The sequence below is a fragment of the Nothobranchius furzeri genome, chromosome 6 (genome assembly GCF_043380555.1).
Source record: "Nothobranchius furzeri strain GRZ-AD chromosome 6, NfurGRZ-RIMD1, whole genome shotgun sequence".
Lineage (NCBI taxonomy): Eukaryota > Metazoa > Chordata > Actinopteri > Cyprinodontiformes > Nothobranchiidae > Nothobranchius > Nothobranchius furzeri.
In genome coordinates this window covers 63,913,523-63,940,288 of record NC_091746.1, presented here as the reverse complement: position 1 = coordinate 63,940,288, position 26,766 = coordinate 63,913,523, and the positions used below count along the sequence as shown (strand labels likewise).

Genomic DNA, 26,766 nt, shown 5'->3' with positions numbered 1-26,766 from the left:
TCTGTACGGAGGTCTCATTCTAAGGGTATGTGTGGAGCGACAAAATGGCGTCTTATGTGTTTATGAATCTCCGAATCAAAGCTTGGCACGAAGACATCACCTTCACTCCCATCAGAACTAATCGTTTCTCCGGATTTGCTGGTTCTGAGCAACATTCCACACTACATCATTATCCGTCTCACTTCACCTTAGTTACACCATACATTTAGCGTTTAAAGTTAGTCTAGTTTTAATTTGTTTAGTAATAAATCTTTAAACTTTTAAAACTTGGCTCTCTCCTCTGTTGTCTCTCAGTCAATACGAAGATGTTACGTAATCCCTGCAGTAAAACATTCCAATCTTCTGGTTAAAAGTACCAAAGATCCATAGGATTGATTTCATATTTTCTATGGAATCTCATGTCTCATGGTTCATTAAATAACATGTAAATTAACCCTTTACACCCCTCATCATGGTAACTACATGTATGAGTTCATAGTTGGCGCATTTAAGTTCAAGGCCATTGATCTGGCAGTAAAGGAGGAAAACAGTGTTGCTGCACGTAAGCTTGGCATGAATGAATCCATGGTTCGGCGCTGGAGACGGCAGCGGGAAGTACTCATTCAAGCCAGCTTCACCCGGGGATGATGACAGCAACACAGACAGCGACACTGACATCGCCACAGAAAAGGTATGTGACGAAGCTCTTCTGAGGCTGTTCAACTCCGACACTGAAGAAGAGGACTTTAATGGCTTTAGTGCGCAAGAGGAAGATGAGAGCGAATGACTTTTTCTGGTAGGCAAGTGTGTTTTATTTACTAACCAGGCATGTTTTGTGTGCAGTTTTTATTTTCTAATCATCCAGGGATTATTAATGCTGTGTCAGCGCTGTTCTTTTCTTCTAAACATGCAAATTACCGGTAATAACGTGTCAGTTCTGTTTTTATTTTATAACCATCCAGAAATATGAATGCTATCAGTGCTGTTTTCTTTTCTAAACTTGCAGGCACATTCACCCGAGTTTAAAATTTGTTTTGTTGAATTAAAACAACAATGAAAAACCTCCGTGTAGCATCTTTCTGTCTAATTATCTTATGTTATGGCCATACATGCGCTGGAGACCTGCATGTGGCTGCTGCGCCGCGGCTTGTATTCGAGTGTGGCGTGTGTGTGTAGAAAACCTCTTTTTTTTTTTTTGTTGGTGCGGCTTATATTGAGGTGCGCTCTATAGTCCGGAAATTACGATACATACAAACATGATTATTACTGGAACCTTTAGTGTCATTCTGTTTAGAAAATTCAGAGCAAAACAGTACAAATTAGCATATTTTAAATCATTTCTATTTATTTACATTTTTTTAAATATTATTTCTTGCCAAAGAAATTAAGAGACACTGTAGATGGTTTAAGAAGCCACAGGTTGAAGAGCCCTGGTGTAGAGCTCTAAACAGGTTATAACTTATACCAACAACAGACATGCATGAGTCTCTAGAAAAACTATGTTAAACTCATAACTCATTCACATGTTCAGGGTAGAAGTACTGAAATACTTTCTCTAAAGACAAAAAAGGCAAAGAACAGCCAGCTTTTAATAGCTTTGTTCTTCAATCAGAGTCAATAATGTTGCATTACATCCAGGAACAGAACTCACACAAAAGCAACATGTTCTAAATATTCTTGGAAAGCTGGACAGGAAGAGGAAAGAGTGCAGAAAACAGGCCTAAAAATACCTCCTAAATAAATCCTCACATGCGTACGTACCCAGCTCGAGCCAAGAGAGCAAGAAGCGACAGATGAACAAACCAGCGTGAACTCAGCTGGTTAGAGAGTAAATGGGATAATTCTACAACAACATGAGTCTCTGAGAAGAAGCCAGGGGCTTTCACTGTGGAAAAAATGACAAAACAAAAAACGTTTCTTCCAGTGCACTTATTTCCCCCGAGACCGTATCCAGACCTCGTGTCAACAAACACACTCAGAATTTGTAGTTCATGTCACATGAATGCTACTTTCAGCTGCCCTCTTTGACCAGTAACATCCAGTTTTCACTTCAGTTGAAAAATAGCAACGAGAAATTAAACAGCATGAAGAACTTTGTGTTCAGATTTACAGTTCAGCTGTAGTTCTCCCAATGACCACCAGATGGCACCAAAATATACCCAACTTTTCATGCATTGAGTTACTTGAAGGATAGTTTTTGACACATTCTGAGTAAAACTTTTTAAATTTACCCATTCATTACAAATTGTTTCATGACAATAGTTGTACAACGTTCTCTTTAGGCTGAGAAGACACTGTCAAAGATGAATCTACAACAGAGAATGTGACTCACCGGCAAACTTTTTCAGGCTCAAAGTAGCGTGAGTGGCGTCCATCGATAACAATGATCTCATGGTGTTTGTCCAGGAAACACTCAATGGCAGACTCAGGTGTGCGTGCTATGTTACACCTGAAGCCAGCGCGATCGCAGGCCCACCAGAAGGCGTCACTCTGGCTGTCCTCCTTGGCAAAAACCAACAGGACCTGAAGAAAAAAACACAGCGAGGGTCCTGGATGAGACGGTGGAACCAGCACTTAGGTATGCTTCCTATTTTAGAAAAAAAGACAACCATGTGTTTATTTTAGGGGTGAGAATTTAACGTATTAATTACAATTAAATAGTCAGTGTCTTTACAGCAATCCTCATACTAAGCAAGCATGTGGTGACAGTGGAGAGGAAAACTCCCTTTTAACAGGAAGAAACCTCCAGAGGATCCTGGCTCAGTATAAGCAGCCATCCACCACCACTCGCTGGGGATTGAGAAGACAGAGCAGACACACACACACGCACGCACGCAAGCACACACGCACGCGTATATACCAAGTAATGTTTCTATAGCTACATTGTGATTTCTTAGCAAATATTCAATTCAGAAAGAGATAAACTTTATTGTATTTATCCTAGTGAATCTATAATTAATTTAACGGGTAAACTAGTAGAAGCACTTTCAATGTCAAAGAAAATAAAATGTTATTATCAGGAGAGGGAGAATATTAAGTAGTTGGCCGCAGTGTTCAAGCCGATGGCCAAATGAGACCAAAGTAATCAAATAGACTTTGTGGTTAGGGTGGTTATGTCAAATAAAACTATTGCTTTGGGGAAATTTGTCTTGAATGATTAAAATGTGATTAATTAAGATTAATCAATTACAAAGCCTCTGATTGATTACATCATTTTTAATGGAGACCCCCCCCCCCCCAGTTTATTTAGAAGAACACAAAACAGGGACATTTGAATTAATTAATTTATCTTAGTTGTAAAAACAACACATCCAAGGGGTTTCTCAATTCAAACAGAAAAATGGGAAAGTACCAAATTAAACTGCAGTGAGAGCCTCAATACAAGTCAAGCCACCTACTTTCTGAAGGATATTAGGGGCTTTGTTGTCTTGCTCCTCCGTTTATTGTTGTTTTTCTTCTTTGATAAAGATTATTTTACTTCTCTCTCAGACCAACAATGTTGAACAGCAAGACCTTGGCTTTGCCTAAACCAAACAACAACCCAAACAAGGCACAACAGACTTTTGTGATGTTCCTTTTTAGGAAGAGAAGACAATGATTTGAAAGAGAAGTAAAATGATTCACTTTTGTCAAATGAGGTAAAACCAACATTAAAGTGATGGTGTGTATTTTTCCTGGTGATGGGTGGCAGTAGATACCTAAATTGTTGCAAGCAAGCAGTATTTTTGTGTTGGACCTTACCAAAGGATGTCCATTAGGGTCAAAAAGCCCTGAGGAGTGCAAACTTCAGCAAAATGACAAGCACCAGGCTCCCTTTCATCAGGGGCAATGAGTGATGAAGTAAATGTGTAAAACGACAACGTTTATGAATGGTGAAAGTTTCGCAACAGTTTGTTACAAATCAGTCATGCATTTTGTCCTCAAGAGCTCCCTTAGAAGGAAACATGTGATCTAATTTGGCGTCGCCCCGAGACTTAGACCCGCTCCCATGTATTTTAGACCAGATTTTTATGGTTATATGTTAAGAAGCCACCAATGTTTTTCAACAACTGGTCCACATTTAATTCATTTTCAACAAAATTTTGATCGATGTTTCCAGAGATTAATGATAAAAACTACACATTGTCCCTTTAAACAGAAGAAAAGAAGGTCTGAGGTTTTAACTCTCAAAACTCAACATTTCCCTGTGAATCGATCCTCTGATAGTTTGACAGCATTGCACACCTCCAGGAACGTGATCAAAACATCTCACACCTGAACCGGCACAACAAAGCCCCTGAATGGAGGGAGAGCACCTCAGATGAAGGGAAATAAAGACCTTTCAGGAACCACCAAGCCCTGCATGACTAAAAATCACTTCTAGCACATTAAACTCTTACAAATAGTTTGACCTCAGTTTGGAGTCTGAAGAACATCTTTACTTGAACTTTGTGCAGTCATCTATAGTCGCGAACTTTGGGTAGTAACCTAAAGATTCAGATCACGGATACAAGCGGCTGAAATGAGTTTTCTCTGCAGGGTGTCTCAGGGTGTCAGGCTCGGAGTAGATCTGCTGCTCCTCCAGAGGCGCCAGTTGAGGTGGCATGGGCATAGTTCGGATGCCTCCTGGATGCCTCCCTGGTGAGGTTTTCTGGGCATGTCCAGCTAGGAGACCAGGAGAAGACCCAGGGCACGACAGAGGGACTATGTTTTTCGGGAACGCCTTGGGTTTACCACAGAGGAGCTGGCCCCAGTGACTGGAGAGAGGGAAGTCTGGGCCTCTCTGCCTAGGCTGCTGCTCCCGTGACCCGATAAGCGGACGGTAATCAATGGATCTTTTTTCTGCTGTGAAAACTTTAGGGGCAACAGATACTTCAAGCCTTTTGCCCAATTTGAAGTTTACATGGTTAATACAGCACTTCATTTACACTCCCGGAATAAATCCAACAGATTTTTGTCTCAACAAACAAGCTTGGTTTTGATCTCAAACGTACTGGGATTTCCTTTTAAACAAACTTTCAGTTATCTGTGTATTTTCTCCCCCGGTTTCTGAGAACTGATTTTCCTCCTTGTCACACACACTTCTGCCTTCCATGCTGTATATTTCCAACTTTCCTTAGAACCGAGCAGCGAAGAAACCCATGAAGATCTCATCTTTTGTTCTGTTAGATATGCAGAGCGTGGACCTGCATTGTTGTTAGCCACTTTGGGGTTTTCACCACCCAACACCTTTTGTACCATGGTGAGCAAATGTGACTGCAGCTCAGACGTTCACACATGCTCTTACACACACTTGCAGCTGGTCTGTATCCAGAACCAAAAGCGCTCATCGCTGCCTCCCAGCAGCATCACCTTCTGACTCGCTCTCAGGACAACAAAGGACAGAGTGACGAAGCGAGTGTACAGAGGTTCAGCAGCAGGGAGGGAGTGACTGAGTGAGAGAGGAAGAATAAAAGTCATAACGCCACATTTTTTCCACAGGTTCATAAATCCGGACAAGGGGGACCAAAGGGGACAGGGCCTTTCAGACTATTGCACCCAGACATTGGAACAGTCTACCTTCAAATCTCCGTCTCTCTAACACTGTAGGGGTCTTTAAAAATCATCTAAAAGCTCACCTTTTCATCCAGGCGTTCCCTCCCTAAATGTTCAAATAGATGGCTTTGTTCGGGTTCACACCTTCACTTTGTTTATACTCATGATTTAATTTTCTACTTTATCACTGCTATTGTTTTTCGGATGTTTTTATTGGTTAGAGGTATTTGCCCTGATCTTTATCATGTTGTACAGCGCTTTGTGATTTATATCTGAGAAAGGCGCTCTATAAATACACTTTACTTACTTACTTACTTACTTACAAGTGATGCTTTTGACTCAGAAAAAAATGACTGGTTTCAGGATCGATTTTAAGGTTCCTTTAGTAGTTTTCTAATGTCTTAACGGTCTTGGTCCTTCTTTTTTTTTTTTATCAGATCTGTTTTTACATCATGAGCCCTCATGGACTCAGGTCCTCCTGTCACACCCGGTCATGTCTCCCCGTTTAGTTGAGCCTTGTGTCTCGTTGATTACTCCCACCTGCCTCTCGTTTCCCAATCACCTTAGCTCCCAACCCTCCTGTATTTAAACCCTGTCTGTTCTTTGTACTGTGTCGGATCATTGTTTCATTGTCCAGCGTGCTTAATAAATCCTGGTTGACCGTTCCTACCTGCTGCCTGTTTACTCCCCGGTCTGGATCCACGCCTTTCCTCCGCTCCACTCCGCAGCGCGCTGACACCTCCAGTACCAGCTGTTCCAAAAGTTAGAACTCAAACAATCAGAGAAGCTTGAGTCCACCAGTACAGTCCTCCTCTGTGGAACAGCTGGAGAACCTCAGGGCTGCAGAGGCTGTTGATGCTTTTTAAAAGAGGCTCTAACTCAACTTTTGTAAGTTTTTAAGCATGTTTACGGACTCGTATATAGACTTTTTGTGTTTTTGCCTTGGTGATGGACCCGTTTTCTGTGGGTAGGATGATATGCTCTCGGTGAGCGTGTGTGCATGACGGTCATGAGGGTGTGTGAGCACTTTTGAGTTCATGACTGACTTCAAAAGTTTATGTTTTCAATTTTCTGATGATGTGTGTAGGTTGTTTTTGATGAGTTTGTGTTTGCTAAAGCATTTATGCTGATTTCACCATAAAAAGTGCTTTATACATAAAATTTGATTGATTGATTGAGGTGAGAATGGAAGAAAATGACTCAGCGAGAAGGTGTCCTGATCTCTGTGAGTGCCTGTGAAAGGCCTACAGTCTTTGATCCTGTGCTGGCTCGTGTATCCATGGCAACGCTTTGTGTAATCATGGTGATAGCACGTGAAATTCCACACGCAGAGTTCCCCACAGACCCTGGGACAAGGCAGACCGCACACATCTTTGACCCACCACCGACAATCCTGGTAGGAGGCGCCGTTGGTCTTAGCACCCCATCAAATGTAAGGAAACACATTCAGCCACATGGCTGCACCTCACCACATCAACATAAATCTGCTGCACACTCTTCTAAATGCAACTCACTGCTAATGGTGCACAAAAAAGATGAATGTTTACGTCGTGAAGCACAGTCTGAATGAGTGAAGTTGCACAAATACACACAAGCCGGTTCTGTGATGTGACTGTTTGTATAAAAACAGAGCAGTTGGGTGCTCTGCAGGCTCACACACCCTGATCCCCAACCACTGCTGCAGCCTGGCTCACATTTTCAGAGTGCAAAGGTTAACCCACCATGTTTGCAAAGACAAAGCAGATGCTTTCTAGGAACCTGAACAAACAAAAAGGCTCCAACTGTAAGCGTTTCAAACTTTTTGATTCAAAACTTTTCAGACGGTGACCAAACATAAAACCTCTGTAGACCTGAAAAAAAAGACATTTACCACCCGCAATCCTTATGATTACTGTCACAAGTCCAAACAAATACCATGTGACCCCCCCCCCCCCCCCCCCCCCCCGCCACGAATGACTAAAGCCTGATTTATACTTCTCCATCTGCAGGGCTACAGAGACACGCAACCCCATGATATGTCGATGCAAGGGCTCCGCAGCAGGCCTGCAGAGGGTGATGGAGATATACCCAAATTTCTAACTATTTGTCTAAGTGACTAAGACATCTAGTGGGAGACATGGAGCAGACTGAAGACTTTCAGTGCTATGAACGTTTATACCACCGTGACTGAAGAAGTACAAAGATATGCAGCAAACGTTTTATTCGTGGACAGAAATGATGGGAAACGCGAGTTTAGAGGCGGCGACTGCATGAAGAGGTGGAGATTGAGGGACGAATTTGTCCGTGTTAAAATGTATCTGAATTACATAAACACAGTATGAACACACAATAGTAAATGCAGTATTGTGGAAAAAAGACAATCACAAAAGCGCTACGCCCTCTGTTGTCCTGGTGGAGAATTGCTTCGTAACAATTCATGTCAGGGCACACTGACCCCAATCGTTTCCATGTCTCTGCTTCAGCACACCTGGTTTACATTACCTCCTCAGGAGGACATCAAGTGCTGCAGATGTCTGTTTTACGCTATGTCAGGAATGCAGAACTGTCAAGTACACAGGTGGCAGGAACGGCTAATCACACATTAGCAAGTATCAGCAGAGCCAACAGATAAGCTTATGGACCAGGGGTGGGGAACCCTGGTCCATCGAGGGCCGCTATCCAGCATATTTGATTTCCACCCTGCTTCAACACACCTGATTTCAATCAGCAGGTGATTAACAGGCTTCTGCAGAGCCTGATGAGCAGCTGAACTGGTGACTCAACCACTGAATCAGAAGTGTTGATGCAAAGACATGCAGGATACTGGCCCTCGAGGACCAGGGTTCCCCATTCCTGTTATGGACGGTTCTACTGGGAAACAGGCTTCAGCACAAATGGTTGTTTTCCACTTGGTCCTAGTGCTCAACCAGTGTCTACTTAATATAGAGTAATATTGTTTTCTGGACAGTAAAAAGTGCAGGGAAAAAATAGGCACTGGAAAAAGTAGGGGGGACATGTCCCCCCCAAAAAAACTACGTTCATGAGACCAGGGTTGGGAAACACTGGTCTAGAAGGAAATGCGTGTGTGTGACTGAGCAACTGCGCTGACGGAGACGTATCAATCAGGCCTAACATCGGCCAACACTGACGTCGATGCTGGTATGTCGTGCATTTCTAATGTGAATGGCGTTTAAAACCATTAAACTTAGTACTATTTCAATACATGATCATGCTGGAAGGAATATCCTTATACACCAACCATTCGTTCGTCCATGATCTTCCTTTCAGCTCAGATTTTTCTTCATTACAAAACACCAAAGTAAATGCTTCTGAAGGCAAAGGCCCAGGTATACCGGCCCATCATGCACACCCTTCTGCCACCTCTCACGAACAAAACAACATAACTTCAAGCCATCACCAGTAGTCTAATCTCTGTTAGTTGATGGCACAATTGCTATTTAGTTTTACCAATTTAATTTCAATTTGTCATCTTTACCCAGACGTCCTGCAGGAAACACAGCATCATCTAAATGTAACTGAAGCTGGATTCTTCAGGTTATGAGTACACTGGAAGTGCATATAAAAGCACAATAACATGCAAGTTATTTACATCCTCTCAATGGCTTAAGCATCTGTTCTCTGATAGGATGAGAAGGGGGATATGGAGGATGAGAAACACACCAGGGCTGAGGGGAAATGACAGTAAACGCCAGAGAAGGTAGGAGAGGGTCGCGTAAGGTCACACAGTAAAATGTTGGAGGTGCAGCTGTACAGAGAAGTGTTCTGGTTTTGCGAGAGCAGTTTCAGGGTTTTATGGAGCATTAGACAATCTCTTAGACACAGATTTTTTAATAAAGCCCTCCACCTGCCTGCAGATTTCCAGACAATCTTGGTGCAATGCTTCTTGGCTTCATCAGTAAAGAGGAGGAATGGAGCAGGATCCCGGAGCTGTGGCATGCCAGGCCTCTCACATCACAGAGCTGAACTCAGAAACCCCTGGAGATCGGTCAAACCAGCATAACTCAAACTAAAGCAAAGCAATAAACAAGCACCTAATAAAGCGGCTCAACCTGGAGCCATGAACTACCAAAACGGAGGAGCATTTGGAGGCACTGACATCCCAGCCAGCTGGTAACCTCCAGGAGTTCTTACTTTCTTTGTTACATAAGGACAAATCGCCCTAGCACATCTCCTAATCCTCAACCAGAGGATGAGCACAGCACAGACAATCTCTGTCTCAAGCTTGGCCCTGATGCGCTTGATGGCCTTGAAGAAAATCCCCTCAGAACAGACACATCAGAGGACGGACAAGCTCCGCCCTTCTAACTTACACAACAGTCCCTGAATCCACAACCATTAAAACATACTCAAATACATGTATGTCAGAGAACCGGTCACATACACGGGATGGAGTCCAGATCTGGGTTTCATCACTTTAAGTTCAGGAGAACCTATTTCAAGAACAGGTTCGTTGACAAAAATGGAAACTTTTACTGCAAAAACTGACTTCTAAAAAAAGTAAAAAACAGCCTTAGTTTTGGACATTTGATCTTATTTTTAGCCCAAAAAAATCATCTTTACAAAAATAGAATTATGTAAAATAGGATAAATATTCCTAAATGATCAAAAATTTTTTGTTTTGAGTAAAAAAATCTGCCAATGGAGTAAGCAACAGTTGTTTGATTAGAAATCCAAAATTCGATCCTTTTGTTAATTTTGAAGGTGTGGTTCACTAATTTAATCAATACGTTTGCAGTGGTCTCTGGTAGAAATACATTTGTTGTAAGTTGTGAAAAAATATGCCAGTGCACCATTCCCAATAACTAGCAGCTACCTACATTACAGCTGAGCTGGCAGGTTTTGGAGTCATGAAGCCTGGAGGAGTTCTGCCATGTGGTGAAGTTGATCATGCTAATAGTTAGCTTAAAATAGCCGAGCCGTTCCCTGCTTTTTCCTGGACACTTAACCAACAACAGCCTTCCCTATTGGGTGAGTCCATGAACGTTAAGTGACACTGATGTAGATCTGTCAGGATTTTCTAATCCTAGATTTTACCGTCTATTTTCCATCAGAGGCTGATGCAGGAGATGTAGGAGGCTATTTTCGTGTTCAGCCTGCATGAAACACTCAGAGTGACCCATTATAATCAGAAATAAGCATTAAAAAATGGGTTTTCAGTTTTCCAAACTTTTGAATTCTAGCCAAGCAACTGTTGCTCATCCCATTGGCAGATTTAGACTGTATTTGAACGTATTTACCTTATTTTAAATAATGCTGTCTTCTATAAAATATTTTTTAAAGTAAAAATAAGATAAAATGTCTAAAATGAGGCTTTGCATACTTTCGGCAATTCTTGCACTGTTGGGAGTAATTCTCTCTCTCTCTCTCTCTCTCTCTCTCTCTCTCTCTCTCTCTCTCTCTCTCTCTCTCTCTCTCTCTCTCTCTTCTCTGTCTCCTGGGAAGTGTTGCAAAGCAATTCCCCGCCAGGAAAACAGAGGGCGTAGTGCTGTTATGTGGTATCCTGTCATGTATCCTGTCCAAGATAGTGTGTTTATATTGTGTGTGTTTTTTTTTTGTATTTAAGAGATTTTTTTTTAACACAGACAAATTTGTCACTCATCCTCCTCCACCTCGTCACACGCTGGCCAGCTCTAAACCCACGGTTTCCGTCCACGAATAAAACTTGCTGCTTATATTTTATCTCCTCCAGTCACGGTGGAATAAAACGATCATATTTTTAGAGTCTCTCTCTCTCTCTCTCTCTCTCTCTCTCTCTCTCTCTCTCTCTCTCTCTCTCAATCAAAAGCTATGTCTTACTTCATCTCAACATTAATAAACTTAAAATACATTTAATATGCAAATGTGGTTCTTATTTAAAATAATCAGCCTCTACAATAATAGTTTACATACATTACCTCCAACAGTAAAAGGACACTGATGCTAACTCTATTTATCCTATAGTTCTGTGTCATGAGCATCTGAATCTGTGTGTTTAGATGTAAATTATTCTGCATTGTTGACAATTAAAAGAGTTGAACAAAAACAACAAGAGGTGTAAATGAAACACACCAACACTAGTTTGCACATTTCTTACTTTCTCACTAAAACTCCTTACATCTGCTGCAGATTCTTAATCAATATAAAAGTGTCCATTAATTACCTGAATTGGCTCCTTGGTCAGTCTCATGGGTCCTACACACTCTTCTGTGGCTGAAACCTGCGGAATAAACAGTGAAAACATACAAATGTTGGAATTACTTACAAACACACACAAACAACAAAAGGTGGAAAATTTCCTTACTTCTTTTCCGTTGACATCCAGAAACATTTTTGCATATTCTTTACTCTTACATAACCTCTGTCCCTGTTTAATCTTCTCCGCTGCTTAAACCCACAGAGGAACAAGCCTTTGCTCTTGCACGGTGACCATGTGGAGTAAAACGCAAAAGTTCTTCTAGAACAACAAATATCTGGCCATGTGGGCTGGTGTAAACACCTGCTGTGATGACCTCTCTTACGCTGCAGTAGACATTCTCCTGATCAGTCCACAACCATCCTCTGCAAGCCTCTTTTAGAGGGAATTAGCCACCAGCCGCAGAGTGAAGTCACCGGTTTACCTGCGTAATCCTACAGCAGGAGCATCACACTCTGTTGCGTGTAAGTGTGTGTTTACCCAGCCTGTCAGAAGCAGCATCAAAGTGGCTTTGTAACCAAATGCGTCACTGCGGAGAATCAGCGACTCAGCTACATGTGCAGCCCTCAGACCACACTACACAACAACTGAATGAATCGGCCGTGTGCAACAACATGATGTACAGTAGCTCGCACCACGCAAGCTGTGAGTGTCGTGGTGGGTGTTAACCCTCATAAGTCCAGTTTGAATTGCTGCATGTTGCTCAATAAATAGCTTTAGCTGTAAGTGATGTGTTGCTCACAAACACAAAGGAGTTTAAACCTGTCAGAGCGGAGAGAAAAGCTGCATGAGTCAGGGGGCAGTGGGTGATTTAAGCATCTACAGCATTTCTTGCACATCAAGAGTATTTATATGTAGCATTGCATGGGCAGTATTTACAGAGTGTAATTATTTTCATATTCATAGTTTGTATTTTCTTCTTCTGGTATTTTGTGGGCGTGTGGGGAACATTTCATTCCACTGTATGTCCTTACGTGTAGTGGGATGACCATAAAACTCAACTTGACTGAGACTTAAAGGTCAACTTGTTTCATATTTTAATACATTTACAGTGGCCTCTAGTAGGAATGAAAGTCTTGTAAGTTGAACCCGGGGGGAAATGCTCCAGTGCGTCTGTTTCAGGATCAAAAACTGAGCCACATTACAGTTGAGCGGAACACGGCAGGATTTGGTGTCTTATTTTCTCACATGACAACTTGTCTCTGACTGGCTAACAGCAACACAACTCCACTGACTCTGTTGGCTCTGCAACATTGATGTTTTACCTCCATAAATGCCACAAGTCAGAAGGAATTCTGCTGTGAGGTGGAGTTGCTAATGCTAATGGTTAACTCGGCAGCTATATTTCTGACAGGCTCGGACAAAACAACAAACATTGCTCCTGTCCTGGCTTCCCTACTCTGGCTCCCTGTGCATTGCCGGGCAAAGTTTAAGGTGTTGTTGTTCGTCTTTCGGTCCATCAACGGTGGCGCCCCACCATATCTGGCTGGGCTGCTTCAGATGCATGCCCCTATGCTCTCTCTTCACTCAGCTAACCAAGATTTGCTCATCGTCCCAAGAACAACGTTAAAAACAAGAGGTGATAGGGCCTTTTCTGTCCTAGCTCCAACACTATGGAACGAGCTCCCACTTGAAGACTTATTTTTATTGTTTGGTTTTTAGGTAATGTGGATTTTTAATGGAGTTAATTTTACTCAAGCTGAGTACACTTTACTCAAATAGAGTAGAATGTACTCTTAAAAATAATACATTTGGTCCCATGTACTCACTCTCATTTGTGGAGATTAAAAAATCAACATTGCAGAGTAGTCAGTGGTAGAGTTGTGTTGCTGTTAGCCAATCAGAGGAGAGATGTCCACATATCAGGAAATGAGTCCAGATCCTGCTGTCTGAAGCTACTTTCTCCTCTAGCTGAATCCTCCGTGCTGAAACTGACGCACCGAAGCTTTCTTCCCCAGAGTACAACTTACAAGGCACTCATTCCTATTAGAGACCGCTGCAATGAAGGAAAACTGTAAAAGCTTAAGTAGTTGTGCTTCTTTAGCATCTCTCATAAATGCTGATGTTATGCCATCTCCTGCACACTGACTCAGATGTTTCAACATCTGGTTTGGGGACGCAAACCATCATTTTCTGCCATTTTTACACAAAGCTTTAATTTCAGAGCAGTGCTTTTAAATGATCAGATTTTTTTTCTACAACAGATGAAACGCTGCAGTGAATCAAGATGTGTTCCAGCAGATATTTATCTACATATTTATCCATGTTGTCCAACAAGACACAGAGATATAAATATTACATTCAGTACTCTTGAAATTGTAGTTCAAAGAAAACAAAGAATTCCTTTTAGTGTTTGACAACATTCTGGTTCGCTGGGATTGTTTGGTGACGGTCACAGAGGGTTCAGCGAACACAGCTGGTAAAAACAAAAGCTTTTAAAAGCTTTAACCAGATATTGAGTTACATGTTTACACAAATGCTGTAGCCTCACATTTGTCTAGTGAAGAACAGCCCTCACTGAACAAGAGCTAAGAAAACAAAACAGAAATACAAAAATGAAGCCTCTGGTTTTTCAGGTGAAATCATCAAAACCTTCTAAACGACTGTTCAATAGAGCCGATCCCCGTCACCTTTCTCCACATTAGGAAGCTAAGACTACGTGGTATTCCAAGAATATCTAAGGATGTGTGTTTCCTGCCAAAGCAAAGCAGGAGTGTAAATATGTTTTGGATGATGGCTAAAAGTACAACACTTCCTGGACCTGCTCCACTGTAAAAAGGATTTGTTTTGCCATAAAGATATGGAAAAAAAAAACACTCGAGTTCGGGCACTTTATTTTAGGTGAGTTGTTATTTTCCAGTGTGAGAACTTCAGCCTTTTTCTCAAGCTTTTCCGGTTTGTCTCCTGGTCTTATTTAGGTTGTTCTGTGTTTTAAATCACTGTTTTTTTTCCATTAGTATCAGTTTGATATTGATGGAATGACGCAAGATGCAGGGTTGTAGTTTTTCTCATGGAAGTTATGGCTCTTTCACTATTTCTATCTTTACTTGAATGAGGGAGATCTTTATGAAAATGAGGCCTAATGACCACTGACCCCCCCGCCCAACCACACACACACACACACACACACACACACACACAACCACCACCACCACATGTGTGTTTTTGTTAAATACCTCATTAACCACTTAACAGATTTTAGAAAACATTTGTTCGTGATTAACAGATTAAATAGATCCGAACTGATTCAATACGGCTAATACAGCTTTAACAAAAACAAAATTAGCTGTAAGTGGATGAGTTGTCAGCCGCGGCCTCGCATTAAAAATGTTACAGCCAGGAAGGCAGAGGGTAGCAGAGTCACTCAACTGCAGTTTTCTAGGAAAAAGTACCCGTCAACTAGCCTGGCAAGCCAGACTAAATAAATGTATTATGTAAGAATTTAGTCTAGTTCACTAGGCTACCTGTCAACCTATGTTTGCTTGGATTAGCTCAGTTAGCTCATAGCTACATCGTCTATAGCTTAGGCTAGCTAAGTTAGCTCATAGCTAGATTGTCTATAGCTTGGCTGTGAGGTGGGTGGGCGGAGCGGTGAGCTTCCCCCGTGGTTGACGGGACGGGCAAAGAAAGAAAGAAAGAAAACGATCTTTTATATAGCGCCTCTCAAGATAGAAATCGTGAGGCGCTTCACAAAAAAAAAAAAAACAAACAAACAAACAAAAACAACTATTGAAGTATAAAAGAGATTTTAAAAATTACTAAAAATATGTTCAAAATGAGAACAAAAAATTTGAATTGTGATTAAAAAATAATAATGTGAGGAAAGGGAGAGAGAGAAAATGAATAGGAAAGAGGGAACTCTCTGGATCGCTGGGAAAGCCATAAGTAGAAAGAACAGAATAAGGAGAGGGTGATGAAGGTCACGCAAAAGCCAGCTTGAACAGGTGAGTTTTCAGCTGCTTTTTAAAGGAGACCACTGAGTCCACTGATCTCAGGCTCAGGGGGAGAGAGTTCCAGAGTCTGGGGGACACAGCAGCAAATGATCTGTCACCTTTGACCTTTAGCCTGGTGCGCTGCACAACCAGTAGGCTTTGGTTCTCTGTTTGGTGGATGCAATTACATCATAAAGTTAGCTTACAGTAACGTGATAGACTTTTTTTTTCTTGGCAAAAAATTACTCGTAATATTGTGAATGATGTAATATTACCCACCCCTAGATGGAATTAAAATAATTTTACATTAATTATAATTAAAAGTTTCTGTGTGACATTTGTGACATGTTGCTGTAACTCTTTACTGCTGATAGATAGATAGATAGATAGATAGATAGATAGATAGATAGATAGATAGATAGATAGATAGATAGATAGATAGATAGATAGATAGAAGATAGAAGATAGATGATAGATAGATAGATAGATAGATAGATAGATAGATAGATAGATAGATAGATAGATAGATGGATAGATAGATAGATAGATAGATAGATAGATAGATAGATAGAAAATAGATAGATAGATAGATAGATAGATAGATAGATAGAAAATAGATAGATAGATAGATAGATAGATAGATAGATAGATAGATAGATAGATAGATAGATAGATAGATAGATAGATAGATAGATAGATAGATAGATAGATAGATAGATAGATAGATAGATAGATAGATAGATAGATAGATAGATGATGTGAAGAAGTTCAGGAGAGTTAGATGATCTGGTTTTAAGATGTGCCTCCTAATACATTTTCCCCAAGAAAAGAAAACTTGTATCAAACAAGTTCCGTTCCCTCTGCAAAGCCAGAAAAAAATAAGTAAAATGTAGAGCACAAAAAAGTCTCATTGAATAAATGAGTGGCAGTAACCCCCCCCCCCCCCACCCCCCACCCCACCCCCGCTCTCATGCATGGAAATGTTCAAAAGTTGGCATCCAAATCAAATCACTTTAAAGAGCAAGTCACCCCCAAATAAACTTTTTTTTGCTGATAAACTAAATAAATAGTGTCTAATCGTGCTGCAGACACGTGTAGACAATAATTTGGCACTTCAGTGCATCTTAGTTAAAATTTAAATATTCTGCCTAAAACTGTCAGTGTTGTGCCATTGTCATGTAAAAACTCTGCACTGTATTTGAATTTAAATCTGCCACCGCTATTGGCTAAGAGGTATGCTATGATGTAAACTGGTACATTATGATGTCACAATGTCATGAGTGTGTGTATTTGTTAGCGGCTCCACCCTCTCGGTCTGCTAGGCAACAGCATTTGTTGCATTTTTCAAACAAGAAGTGGGAGTGGAGTTAGACTCTGGTAGGGGGTGACTTGCTCTTTAATTGTCACGTTACATGTGCAGGTACACTGGTACAGTACATGCGAGTGAAATTCTTGTGTGCACACTTCACTGCAACAGAGTTGTGAAAAAATACAGTAACGTAAAAACAAGCAAAATATAAAATAAAAAAATGGCTAATCTAAGTAATAATATGTATAGTAGGTAAGGCATATACATTACTAATGTGTGTGCTAGTATTTCTTTTTCTACGTGTGTGCGTGTGAGTGTGTGTATAGTGTGTATATTCATGTTTTACAAACGAATAAAGTAAACAATAAGATAAGAGATATAAAATGTACAGAGGTTGGTATGTGCAAAACAGTGGCATTAATGTACAGTATGGAGTGTGTAATGTTGGAGTTTCAGTAGTGAGGGTGAGGTGTCTGCGATGTGTTCAGCAGTCTGATGGCCTGATGGAAAAAGCTGTCTCTCAGTCTGCTGGTTCTGGACCGGATGCTGCAGAACCTCCTTCCTGATGGAAGTAGTCTGAACAGTTTATGGCTGGGGTGACTTGAGTCCTTGATGATCCTCCCCGCTTTCCTCAGGCACCACTTCCTGTAGATGTCTTGGAGGGAGGGAAGCTCACCTCCAATAATCCTTTCTGCACACCGCACTACTTTCTGGAGAGCTTTGCGGTTGTAAGCGGTGCTGTTGCCATACCAGGCGGAGATGCATCCAGTGAGGATGCTCTCAATGGCACAGCGATAGAAGGTCCTGAGGATGCGGTGGCTCATGCCAAATCTTTTCAGTCTCCTGAGAAAGAAGAGGCGCTGCTGTGCCTTCTTCACTGTATTGTTTGTGTGCACTGACCACGTAAGATCCTCAGCCAGATGAACTCCAAGGAAACGGAAGCTGCTCACCCTCTCCACAGCGCCGCCGTTGATGGTGATGGGGGTGTGTATTCCTCTGCACCTCCGGAAGTCCATTATCATCTCCTTTGTCTTTGTGACGTTGAGGGTGAGACGGTTGTCCTGACACCAGTGGGTCAGGGCGCTGATCTCCTCCCTGTAGGCCGTCTCATCGTCGTTGGTGATCCCTGGTCTATAGCTTGGGTTAGCTCAGTTAGCTCATAGCTACATTGTCTATAGCTTGGGGTCCCGGAAGAACGAAAAAATGAATGCAAGTCAACGGGGCTAAAAGAGCTATTTTCTAATTATGCTTGCTATGTTCCATGGATTTCACATATGATGTCCGTGAATTTTAAAGAAGCTTTATGATACCAAGAACATGCTTATTTTAGAACGGGCGGAAAAGTTATTTTAGGTTTTGTGTGAAAATAAGTCCAAATGCGCTTCACGAAAGTGATGCCATCGAACCAGACATGGAGAAAACGGAGGGGAAACGGCTGTAAGTTCAGCAGTCAGTTTAGCTAATACTAGCAGAGACATTCTCTGTTATTCCCTGGACGCTAAAACAGCAACAGCCTTCCCCGTCGAGTCAAGACGGGTGAGTCCATAAATGTTGAGTGACACTGTGACGTAGATCTGTCAGGATTTTCTAATACTAGAGTTCAAACATTTATTTTCTGTCAGAAGCTAATGCAAGAGATAGGTGTAGGAGACTATTTTCACGTTCAGCCAGCATGAAAAACTGAGTGACCCATTATAATCAGAACTAATAATAAAAAATGTATTTTCAGTGAAGGACTTCTTTGAATGGATTTCACATACGATGTCTGTGAATTTTAAAAAAGCTTTATGATACCAACAACGTAATTATTTTCAAGCGGGGGGAAAAGTTATTTTAGGTTTTGTGTGAAAATAAGTCCAGGACTACAAATGCGCTTCATGAACGTCATCGAACCAGACTCAAAGAAAATGGAGGGAAAACGGCTGTAAGATCAGCAAACTTAAAATCCATCCCACAGGAGGAAAGACCCACCATAAATCTGGTCATGTGGTAGGTAGCAGCTACACTAGTGGGAAGGAGATTATGTGATGACGTTACATATGAGACGTACTGATGTAGTCATGCAAATTATAAACTTTTATAATCTCAAATTACATGACTGGCGTGGTCGAAACACCCATCATTAGTTTTCATTTAAATTGCAACCCAGGGCGTAAGGCAAAGCGGATTAGAAAAAAACTCTTTTAGCATCGTTGACTAGCATTAATTCTTTCGTTCTTCCGGGGACTCATGAGCCGACCGGAAAAGGAGGAGACTTTGGGTGTTTCTCAATGTCAAAGCGCCTGGCCTTGTGAGGCGATGTCTTGCAAGGCCAGGCGCATTACTTACGAGGACACTGTCCTTCCTTGGTCAAAGAAAATGGTTAAATGGAACAAGCTTGCATCACGTGGCCGCGGCTTCGTAACGTCACGTGACACGAGAGATAATGTTATATTTTATACGTATTAGTTTCAATATAAATATATAACGAGCCTTTTACTTTTTAAATTGTGTATATGTTTATTAAATTAAAAAAATATAAGTGATTTACTACCCGCTAACCACCGAAGCTGCAATTAATAAGCAACTAACCAACCATAGATAACTTCTTTGGATCTAAAAAAAACATTTTTAATCAGCTGATTTACTTTTAAACTTGAAAATTGTCCCCGAAGTAGCTGCCGGCTTCTGATCCGCCATCCTTTCGAAAATACTGCGATGTATTCTGGGTAATTTTTGACCAAGACTAGGCCACAAGACACCTCCCATGTATCCTCACTCAACTAGCTAAATGGCTAACAAACTGAGAACACACGCCTCGGTAGAACATGAACATTGGAACACGTCTTGGTGAGTCGGCGACTCCTGATGACGTATCTCCTAGGCAACCGGGGATGGGCCAAAACATCAAGGCAAGGTTCCCTGGCATTGAGAAACATCCTTAGACTCCCTATAGCTTGGGTTAGCTCAGTTAGCGCGCACATTGTCTAAGATGAAGCTAAACAAAACTAAACAAATATGAAATAAAAGCTTTTCACTTGGTGAGAAACCCTGATTAGATTCTCCGGCTAACAGCTCGTCTGAATTGGGTCACAGATTAAATAGGTATTCTAGAACATCTCAGATCTTAAGACTGTTATGTGGGTTCATTCAAATGTTATTTTAGTAAACTTTTACATTAACCAGAGATCATCCAAAGGAATCAGCCAGGAAGAACTGAGGAACTGGCTCAAATAGAAACAACAGTGCTGTAGAAGGCTGAGCAGTCTGAATCACTGCTGAACACTCCGACAAGGACGAACTCCACAAGTATCAGCGTGGTTGATGGTTGGCTTCGTGGGAACATGAGTAATTGTGTTCAACTTGAGGATGTCAGAGCCAGATGTGAAACAGAGCAGGAAGCATGCCAGCAGAGAGGAAGACAGCTCAGTAAGGAAAACCATGAGGACAATTTGGACAGAAACCAGTAGGAGGACATGCTGAGGCGAACTGTCACCGAGCACATCTCTTCTTAGAGGAGGTGACACAATAGTTTTTGTGAAGAGGACATTTTATACTATTTTAGGCAGAAAAAACATCATCACACACTTGGCCTTTTCTGATTCTGATTAAAAAACAATATTTGGCTAAAGTGGAGATGTTTAATGAACGGTGATCCTTTGGCTGGCTTTGCTTTCTTGTGTTTCATGTTCATCTAGTTTGGTAGCAGATATTCTCTGTTCTTCAGCTCAGTAACAAGGCCCATAAAGGTTTACCAATCAGTGAATATGATGTCAGCAGGGGATGATCTACCACGAAACGAATAGCTTCAGCTTTGACAAGCAGTCTCCACTGATGCAGGTATGATGCAACATGTTTATGCATTTTCACCATTAAAGCTTCCTTCTGCGAGCATAAAGAGACAGCTGAGGAAGAGGAGGGTACAGATACTGGACTGGTCTGGCTGCAGCCCCGACTTGTCACCGATCAAGAATGCGAGGAGAATATTGGGATGAAAAGTGAAACAACAGATCTGTATTTTCACTCAACGGATGAGATGTATTCAGTTCAATTCAATACAAGTTTATTTATATAGCACCAAATCACGACAAGAGTCGTCTCAAGGCACTTCACATAGTAAACATTCCAATACAGGTCAGTTCATTAAGCCAATCTGAAAAAAGCTTCCTATGTAAGGAACCCAGCAAATTGCTTGACTGGTGTCAGTGACTTGATGCAATACTCATACTAAGCAAGCATGTAGCGACAGTGGAGAGGAAAACTCCCTTTTAGCAGGAAGAAACCTCCAGAGGATCCTGGCTCAGTATGAGCAGCCATCCTCCACGACTCACTGGGGATCGAGAAGACAGAGCGCACACACACACACACACACACACACACACACACACACACACACACACACACACACACACACACACACACACACACACACACACACACACACACACACACACACACCAAGCATTGTGTCTATGGTTACATTGTGATTTCTTAGTAAATATTCTATTTGGTGAGAGATAAACTTTATTGTATTTATCCTAGTGGATGTATAATTAAACGGGTAAACTAGTAGTAGCTCATTCAATGTCAAAGAAAGTAAAATGTTATTATAATTGTAGTTATTGTAATTATAAAAAGGGAGTACAAAAATGGCGTCACTTTGTTTAAGCAAAGGGAGCACACAAGACCTTTACTGCTGCTCTATGCAGTTGAAACACAAAGATACCATTCTGTTTGAGAGGAATCATCTGCAGCAGGGGGATAAATGACCCGCACTTGCATAGCACCTTTCAGTGTCAGAGGACTCCAAAGCACTTTACACTACAGTACCATTCATCCATTCACACACACATTCACTCACTGGTAGGGTTGAGCTACACGGCTGCCCTGGGACACACTGACAGACGAAGAAGCTTCCAAGCAAAGGTGCTACCAGCAGGCAAGTTGGGTTAAGTGTCTTGCCCAAGGACACAACAGCAGCATTGTCTTTTAGGAGCCGGGATCGAACCTGCAACTTTTTCATGACTGGACAACTCACTCAACCTCCTGCGCTACTGCTGCACCTCACATCCTGGAACGTTACATGTGTGCTCCAACATCCTTCTTCAGTGTTTTCCTCTTGTCCATCAAAGACCTTAGCAGTAGCTTGGACTACTCATTACCGATAGTAACATTTACATTTAACTGACACCAAAGTGAGTTGGGACATAACGAGTAACGGGGCTGTCCATGCCTATGATGAGTTTTTGCAGCTTTGCTCAGGAAAAAAAAACCATTGGTCTGTGGTCATTTGCATAGGAAAGCAGGTTGGAGGTGGCACAGACCGCTATATTTGACATTTGCCTATAATCAATACCAAAGACCCTTTAATGGTCCAAACATAATTTGTTTGAGAAAAGCGCAAGTCTTTAATTTCTTGTTCATGAAGAAAGTTATTTGATTGGATTGTCCTGTTGCTACAGCGTTAGACTGTCACAGGGGTGTCAAAGGACAACTCAGTCAAAACGTAGGTCCCTTTCATACATTATAAACTGTCACTGACTTAAAGCTCAAGTTTACTCATATTTTTAATAGATTTGCAGTGGTCTCAAGTAGGAATGAATGGCTTATACTCTCCCACTGACTCCAGTTACTTCACAATGTGGATGTTTAATCTACAAATAACTCACGCCTGAAGGAGTTCTGCCATGGGGTGAAGTTGCTAATGCTAACAGTAAGCTTCTACTCGTTGAGATGTTCATTGCTGTTTCCTGGATGCCAAACCAACAAGCCTAGATGGGTGAGTCCATGAATGCTAAGTGGCAGTATGATGTAGATCTGTCAGGATTTTCTGAACCGAGCTAACCTTTTCAGGTGGCATGTTTGTTTCAAGGTAGTTTGTTTACTTCTGGCATGATGTAAATACAGAGCCCACTTTGGATCTATTAAGATAAACACATGCTGGCTCTAATTCTCCAGTCAGGCACCATTAAAGCAGAGCAGGAGACAGAACAAAAAATTAAGGAGACGTCATTAAAAGAACGACAGCCAACAGTCAGATAATGGAATATGATGCGGAAGTAGTAATGGAATAATGACAACCTAGTTTCATCCAGCTGTTTTCATCCATGTAAATAGATGCAAAATGATTTTCATTCAAAATGACTGCGGTCAGCACAAATAGCTGCAATCTGGCTATTATGTAATAATAGTGACAGCAACACTTCACAACTGTGCGTACGGAGACATGAGCCAAAAATGTTTTCTTTTCCAGAAACACACAAAAAAGATGCACTCTGACCTATTATTGGCACACATATGTGAATGCGCTAAAACAGGCTGAGAACATCTTGGTGCTGATTACGCTGCTCTAGTCCTAAAACAACATCCACAGGCAGTTAAACTGAACTCTTATGCAGCTTTTTAGTGTAGATAATAGAAGATGTGTTTCACAGAGGAAGGGATCTTGGTTACAGGGTTGGATAAGTCAGCTGATCAGTTGTGGGAGACTATTAGCATCTTCTGTTAGCATAGCAACAAGGAGATGGTTTGGTAGAGAGAATGTAAAGAAAACAAAGTGAAAGAAAAAATGACAGGAGAGGAAAATATGTACAGAAACCTGATAAATCAGTTATGAACAGTTCTTATCTTACTTTTAAGGAGCTGTGCGAACAACCTCAGCTCAGAGAAATATAAAAAAGTTCTGAGCAGTTCGACAAGCTAACTGCTAGGTTGAGAAGGGCCAAAACCAAAGCAGGTCATTGACATCTCGAAACATCTTCAATAATAGTAATGAAATGATTTTACTGGCCCCAGAACACATTGACTGGCACAGACAGAACCTGGGTTTTAACTAGCAACCCAACTCATGAGCCACCACCACTGTGGTGACAGTAAAAACATAGCCAAGGCTGCACTGGAACGTTCTGACGGTCTCCAGTATCATAGTTGTTCATGCAAATGCTATTTTAGATGTGCATAATGTTGGCCTGGCACGCCATCCTATGTATGTGAATATGCAGTCGAGCCACAATCCAGTACCGGCTCTCGGTCATGGGGCGGGATCTATGATTGTCTTTCAAACTGTCTCCACATGCTGTTGGATTACAAGTTTTTCCAAACTATGATCACTCTGACACCTGATTCACACCAAGTAAGACAGAGGCCATCATTTTCAGCCCTAAGACTTCTCAAAGTCCCCAACTGACCCTTCCTTTTATCACAAGTAGGTTGAAAACCCGTGTCACAAACTTAGGGGTTGTGATGGATGCTAAACTAAAAATGGACATTCATGTCAACCAGGTAGTTAAGACCTGTTTTTACCACCTGAGGCGTCTCTCTAAAGTTAAGCCCATTTTAAAAAGGCGTCATCTCCTTTCAGTTGTCCATGCCTTCATTACTTCCCGTCTCGACTACTCTAATTCAGTGCTCTTTGGTATCTCCTCCGCCACTCTCGCTCGACTTCAGCTTGTGCAGAACGCAGCAGCTCGTTTCTTGACTGGCACCAGGCAGCGAGAACACATCACACCAGTTTTAGAAAATCTCCATTGGCTCCCCTTCCATCTCCGGATAGAGTTTAAGATCCTGGTTTTTGTGTTTAAATCCCTCAATAACTTAGCACCTGGCTACTTGTCTGAGCTCATTCACCCTCATGTCCCTACAAGATCCCCCCGATCAGTCGACCAGCACCTCCTACATGTCCCTAGCTCCCGCTGTAAATCTAGAGGGGAGCGCGCCTTTTCGGTTTGTGCACCGAAGCTCTGGCACCACTTGCCCCTCCTGATCAGACTCTCAGAGACCCTGATCGCTGCACCCCCGGAACTTCAGCCAAAAATCGAGCAAGAAATTGCCTCTTTTTGCCCATCAGCCAAGGCCAACATTAGAAACCTAGGAGTTATTTTTGATCCGGTTTTAAGTTTAGACTCACACGTCAAAACCATCTCCCGCTCTTGTTTCTTTCAACTGAGAAACATTTCAAAAGTCCGTAAACTGGTTTCTACTGCAGATCTGGAAAAAATCATCCATGCCTTTGTGTCATCACGCTTAGACTACTGTAACGCTCTTTTTACTGGTCTCAGCAAAACCTCCCTCTCACGCCTTCAAGCCACCCAAAATGCAGCAGCCAGACTCCTAACCAAATCCAGCAGACGAGCTCACACCACTCCAGTTTTACAGTCCCTCCACTGGCTCCCAGTAGATTATAGAATACAGTTTAAAGTTTTAGTCCTGACCTATAGAGCTCTTAACAACCAGGCTCCAAGCTATCTATCTGAGCTTTTATCCCCACACACCACCTCTCGGAACCTTAGATCCACATCTGAAAACCTCCTGGCTGTTCCTCGAACCAGACTGAAAACCAAAGGGGACAGGGCCTTTCAGACTATTGCACCCAGACTTTGGAACAGTCTACCTTCAAATCTCCGTCTCTCTAACACTGTAGTGGTCTTTAAAAATCATCTAAGAACTCACCTTTTCATCCAAGCGTTCCCTCCCTAAATGTTTCAAAAAGATGGCTTTGTTCGGGTTCACACCTTCACTTTGTTTATACTCATGATTTTATTTTCTACGTTTAACACTGCTATTGTTTTTCTGATGTTTTTATTGGTTAGAGGTATTTGCCCTGATCTTTATCATGTTGTACAGCGCTTTGTGATTTATATCTGTGAAAGGCGCTATATAAATAAACTTTTACTTACTTACTTACTCTTCCTCTCTTTCCCTCTTTAAGTCTCATTTAAAAACTCACTTTTATTCGTTGGCTTTTAATTCAGTCTAACTTATTCTCTTTCTCCTTTTGTTTTCGATTTGAATTACTCAATTTTAATGGTTTTAGTTTTTATTTTTGATTGTTTTTATTGTGTGTTTTTGTTCAGCACTTTGGTCGGCTCTCATGCCGTGTTTAAATGTGCTATACAAATAAACTTGGTATGGTATGGAGTACGGAACATCCGGATGCAGTACGGATTCTGTACAACTTCCACAAAGGTCAGAAAACATTTATTCCAATCGAAGCATTGTCACCGGCTGTGGTGCGGTGCACCTCCGGATTTAGGTTCCACACGGAGTCTCTTTTTTCCAGACACTACACACACATTTTCATGCAGTTAAAGAAATGACACGAGCCAAACAAGAAGTGAGACATGGGGCTGCAAGGTGCTTCCAGTATATTTCAAAATAAAACCCATATTGCAATATTTTCTTCTCCTTTTTACTTCTAATTATGACAAGGATATCAGGAAAGGACGTAAAAGATTTGGTGCTCTTGCTGGAGCAAATTTTCGGGGACATTCAGCACACGGACTGCCTTCTGTCCGGAAGCTGTCCGAAAACTGGGTCGCATCCGTCCGTAGTCGTGAATCTGGTGTTACTACAGCTGGGCACTTCAAACAACCCTGCTTACTGTAAAACAATGTTTTGAAAGTCTGAAAAAGTTGTGATTTGAGTATTTCTGAAAAAAAAAAAAAACTTTAAATCTGCTCCTAAGGTTCCTGACGTTTTTCAGACATTTAATCATGAAATGCATAAAAGCCTCTGATTTCATGCAGATCTCTGTGGGTTTGTCTGTACAGGCACCGGCATCAGCTCCTTCACATGTGACTGTTCACACCCTTCCATAATCACTAGAGGGGTAAACAAATAATGTGTGTGTGTTAACACACGGATGAACACGACGCCAACACAGATAATCAACACCATGGCGGTTGATCAAGATTCTGCAGGGGAAGCCGGATGTTTTTATGATAAATGGTTTCATTGATTCTTTCTTGGTTCTTACTGAAGAACAGGAAACTGAGGGAACAGCTGACACACCAACACAGTCAACACAAGGCTCATAATAAAAATCTATAAAAAGTAGTTAAGGGCATTTTACAGCCGCTGGTTGTTGGTGGGAAGCATCAGGT

General features: G+C 41.6%; 1 protein-coding gene across 2 annotated transcripts in view; it reads right to left on the bottom strand.

Annotated features, from left to right (window-relative positions):
* pde8b (phosphodiesterase 8B) overlaps positions 1–26,766 on the bottom strand; it is a 72,206-nt gene that overhangs the window by 38,130 nt on the left and 7,310 nt on the right. The window contains exons 1-3 of one of the 2 annotated variants that reach the window (XM_070552434.1): positions 11,774–11,921; positions 11,633–11,689; positions 2,312–2,502 (exon numbers count right to left, since the gene is read on the bottom strand). In XM_070552434.1, coding sequence (XP_070408535.1) covers positions 2,312–2,502; positions 11,633–11,689; positions 11,774–11,800 — 275 coding nt within the window. In that variant the 5' untranslated portion in view covers positions 11,801–11,921. Of the gene's footprint in view, positions 1–2,311; positions 2,503–11,632; positions 11,690–11,773; positions 11,922–26,766 lie in introns of those variants that run through there. The other variant, XM_015943116.3, reaches the window with a different exon arrangement.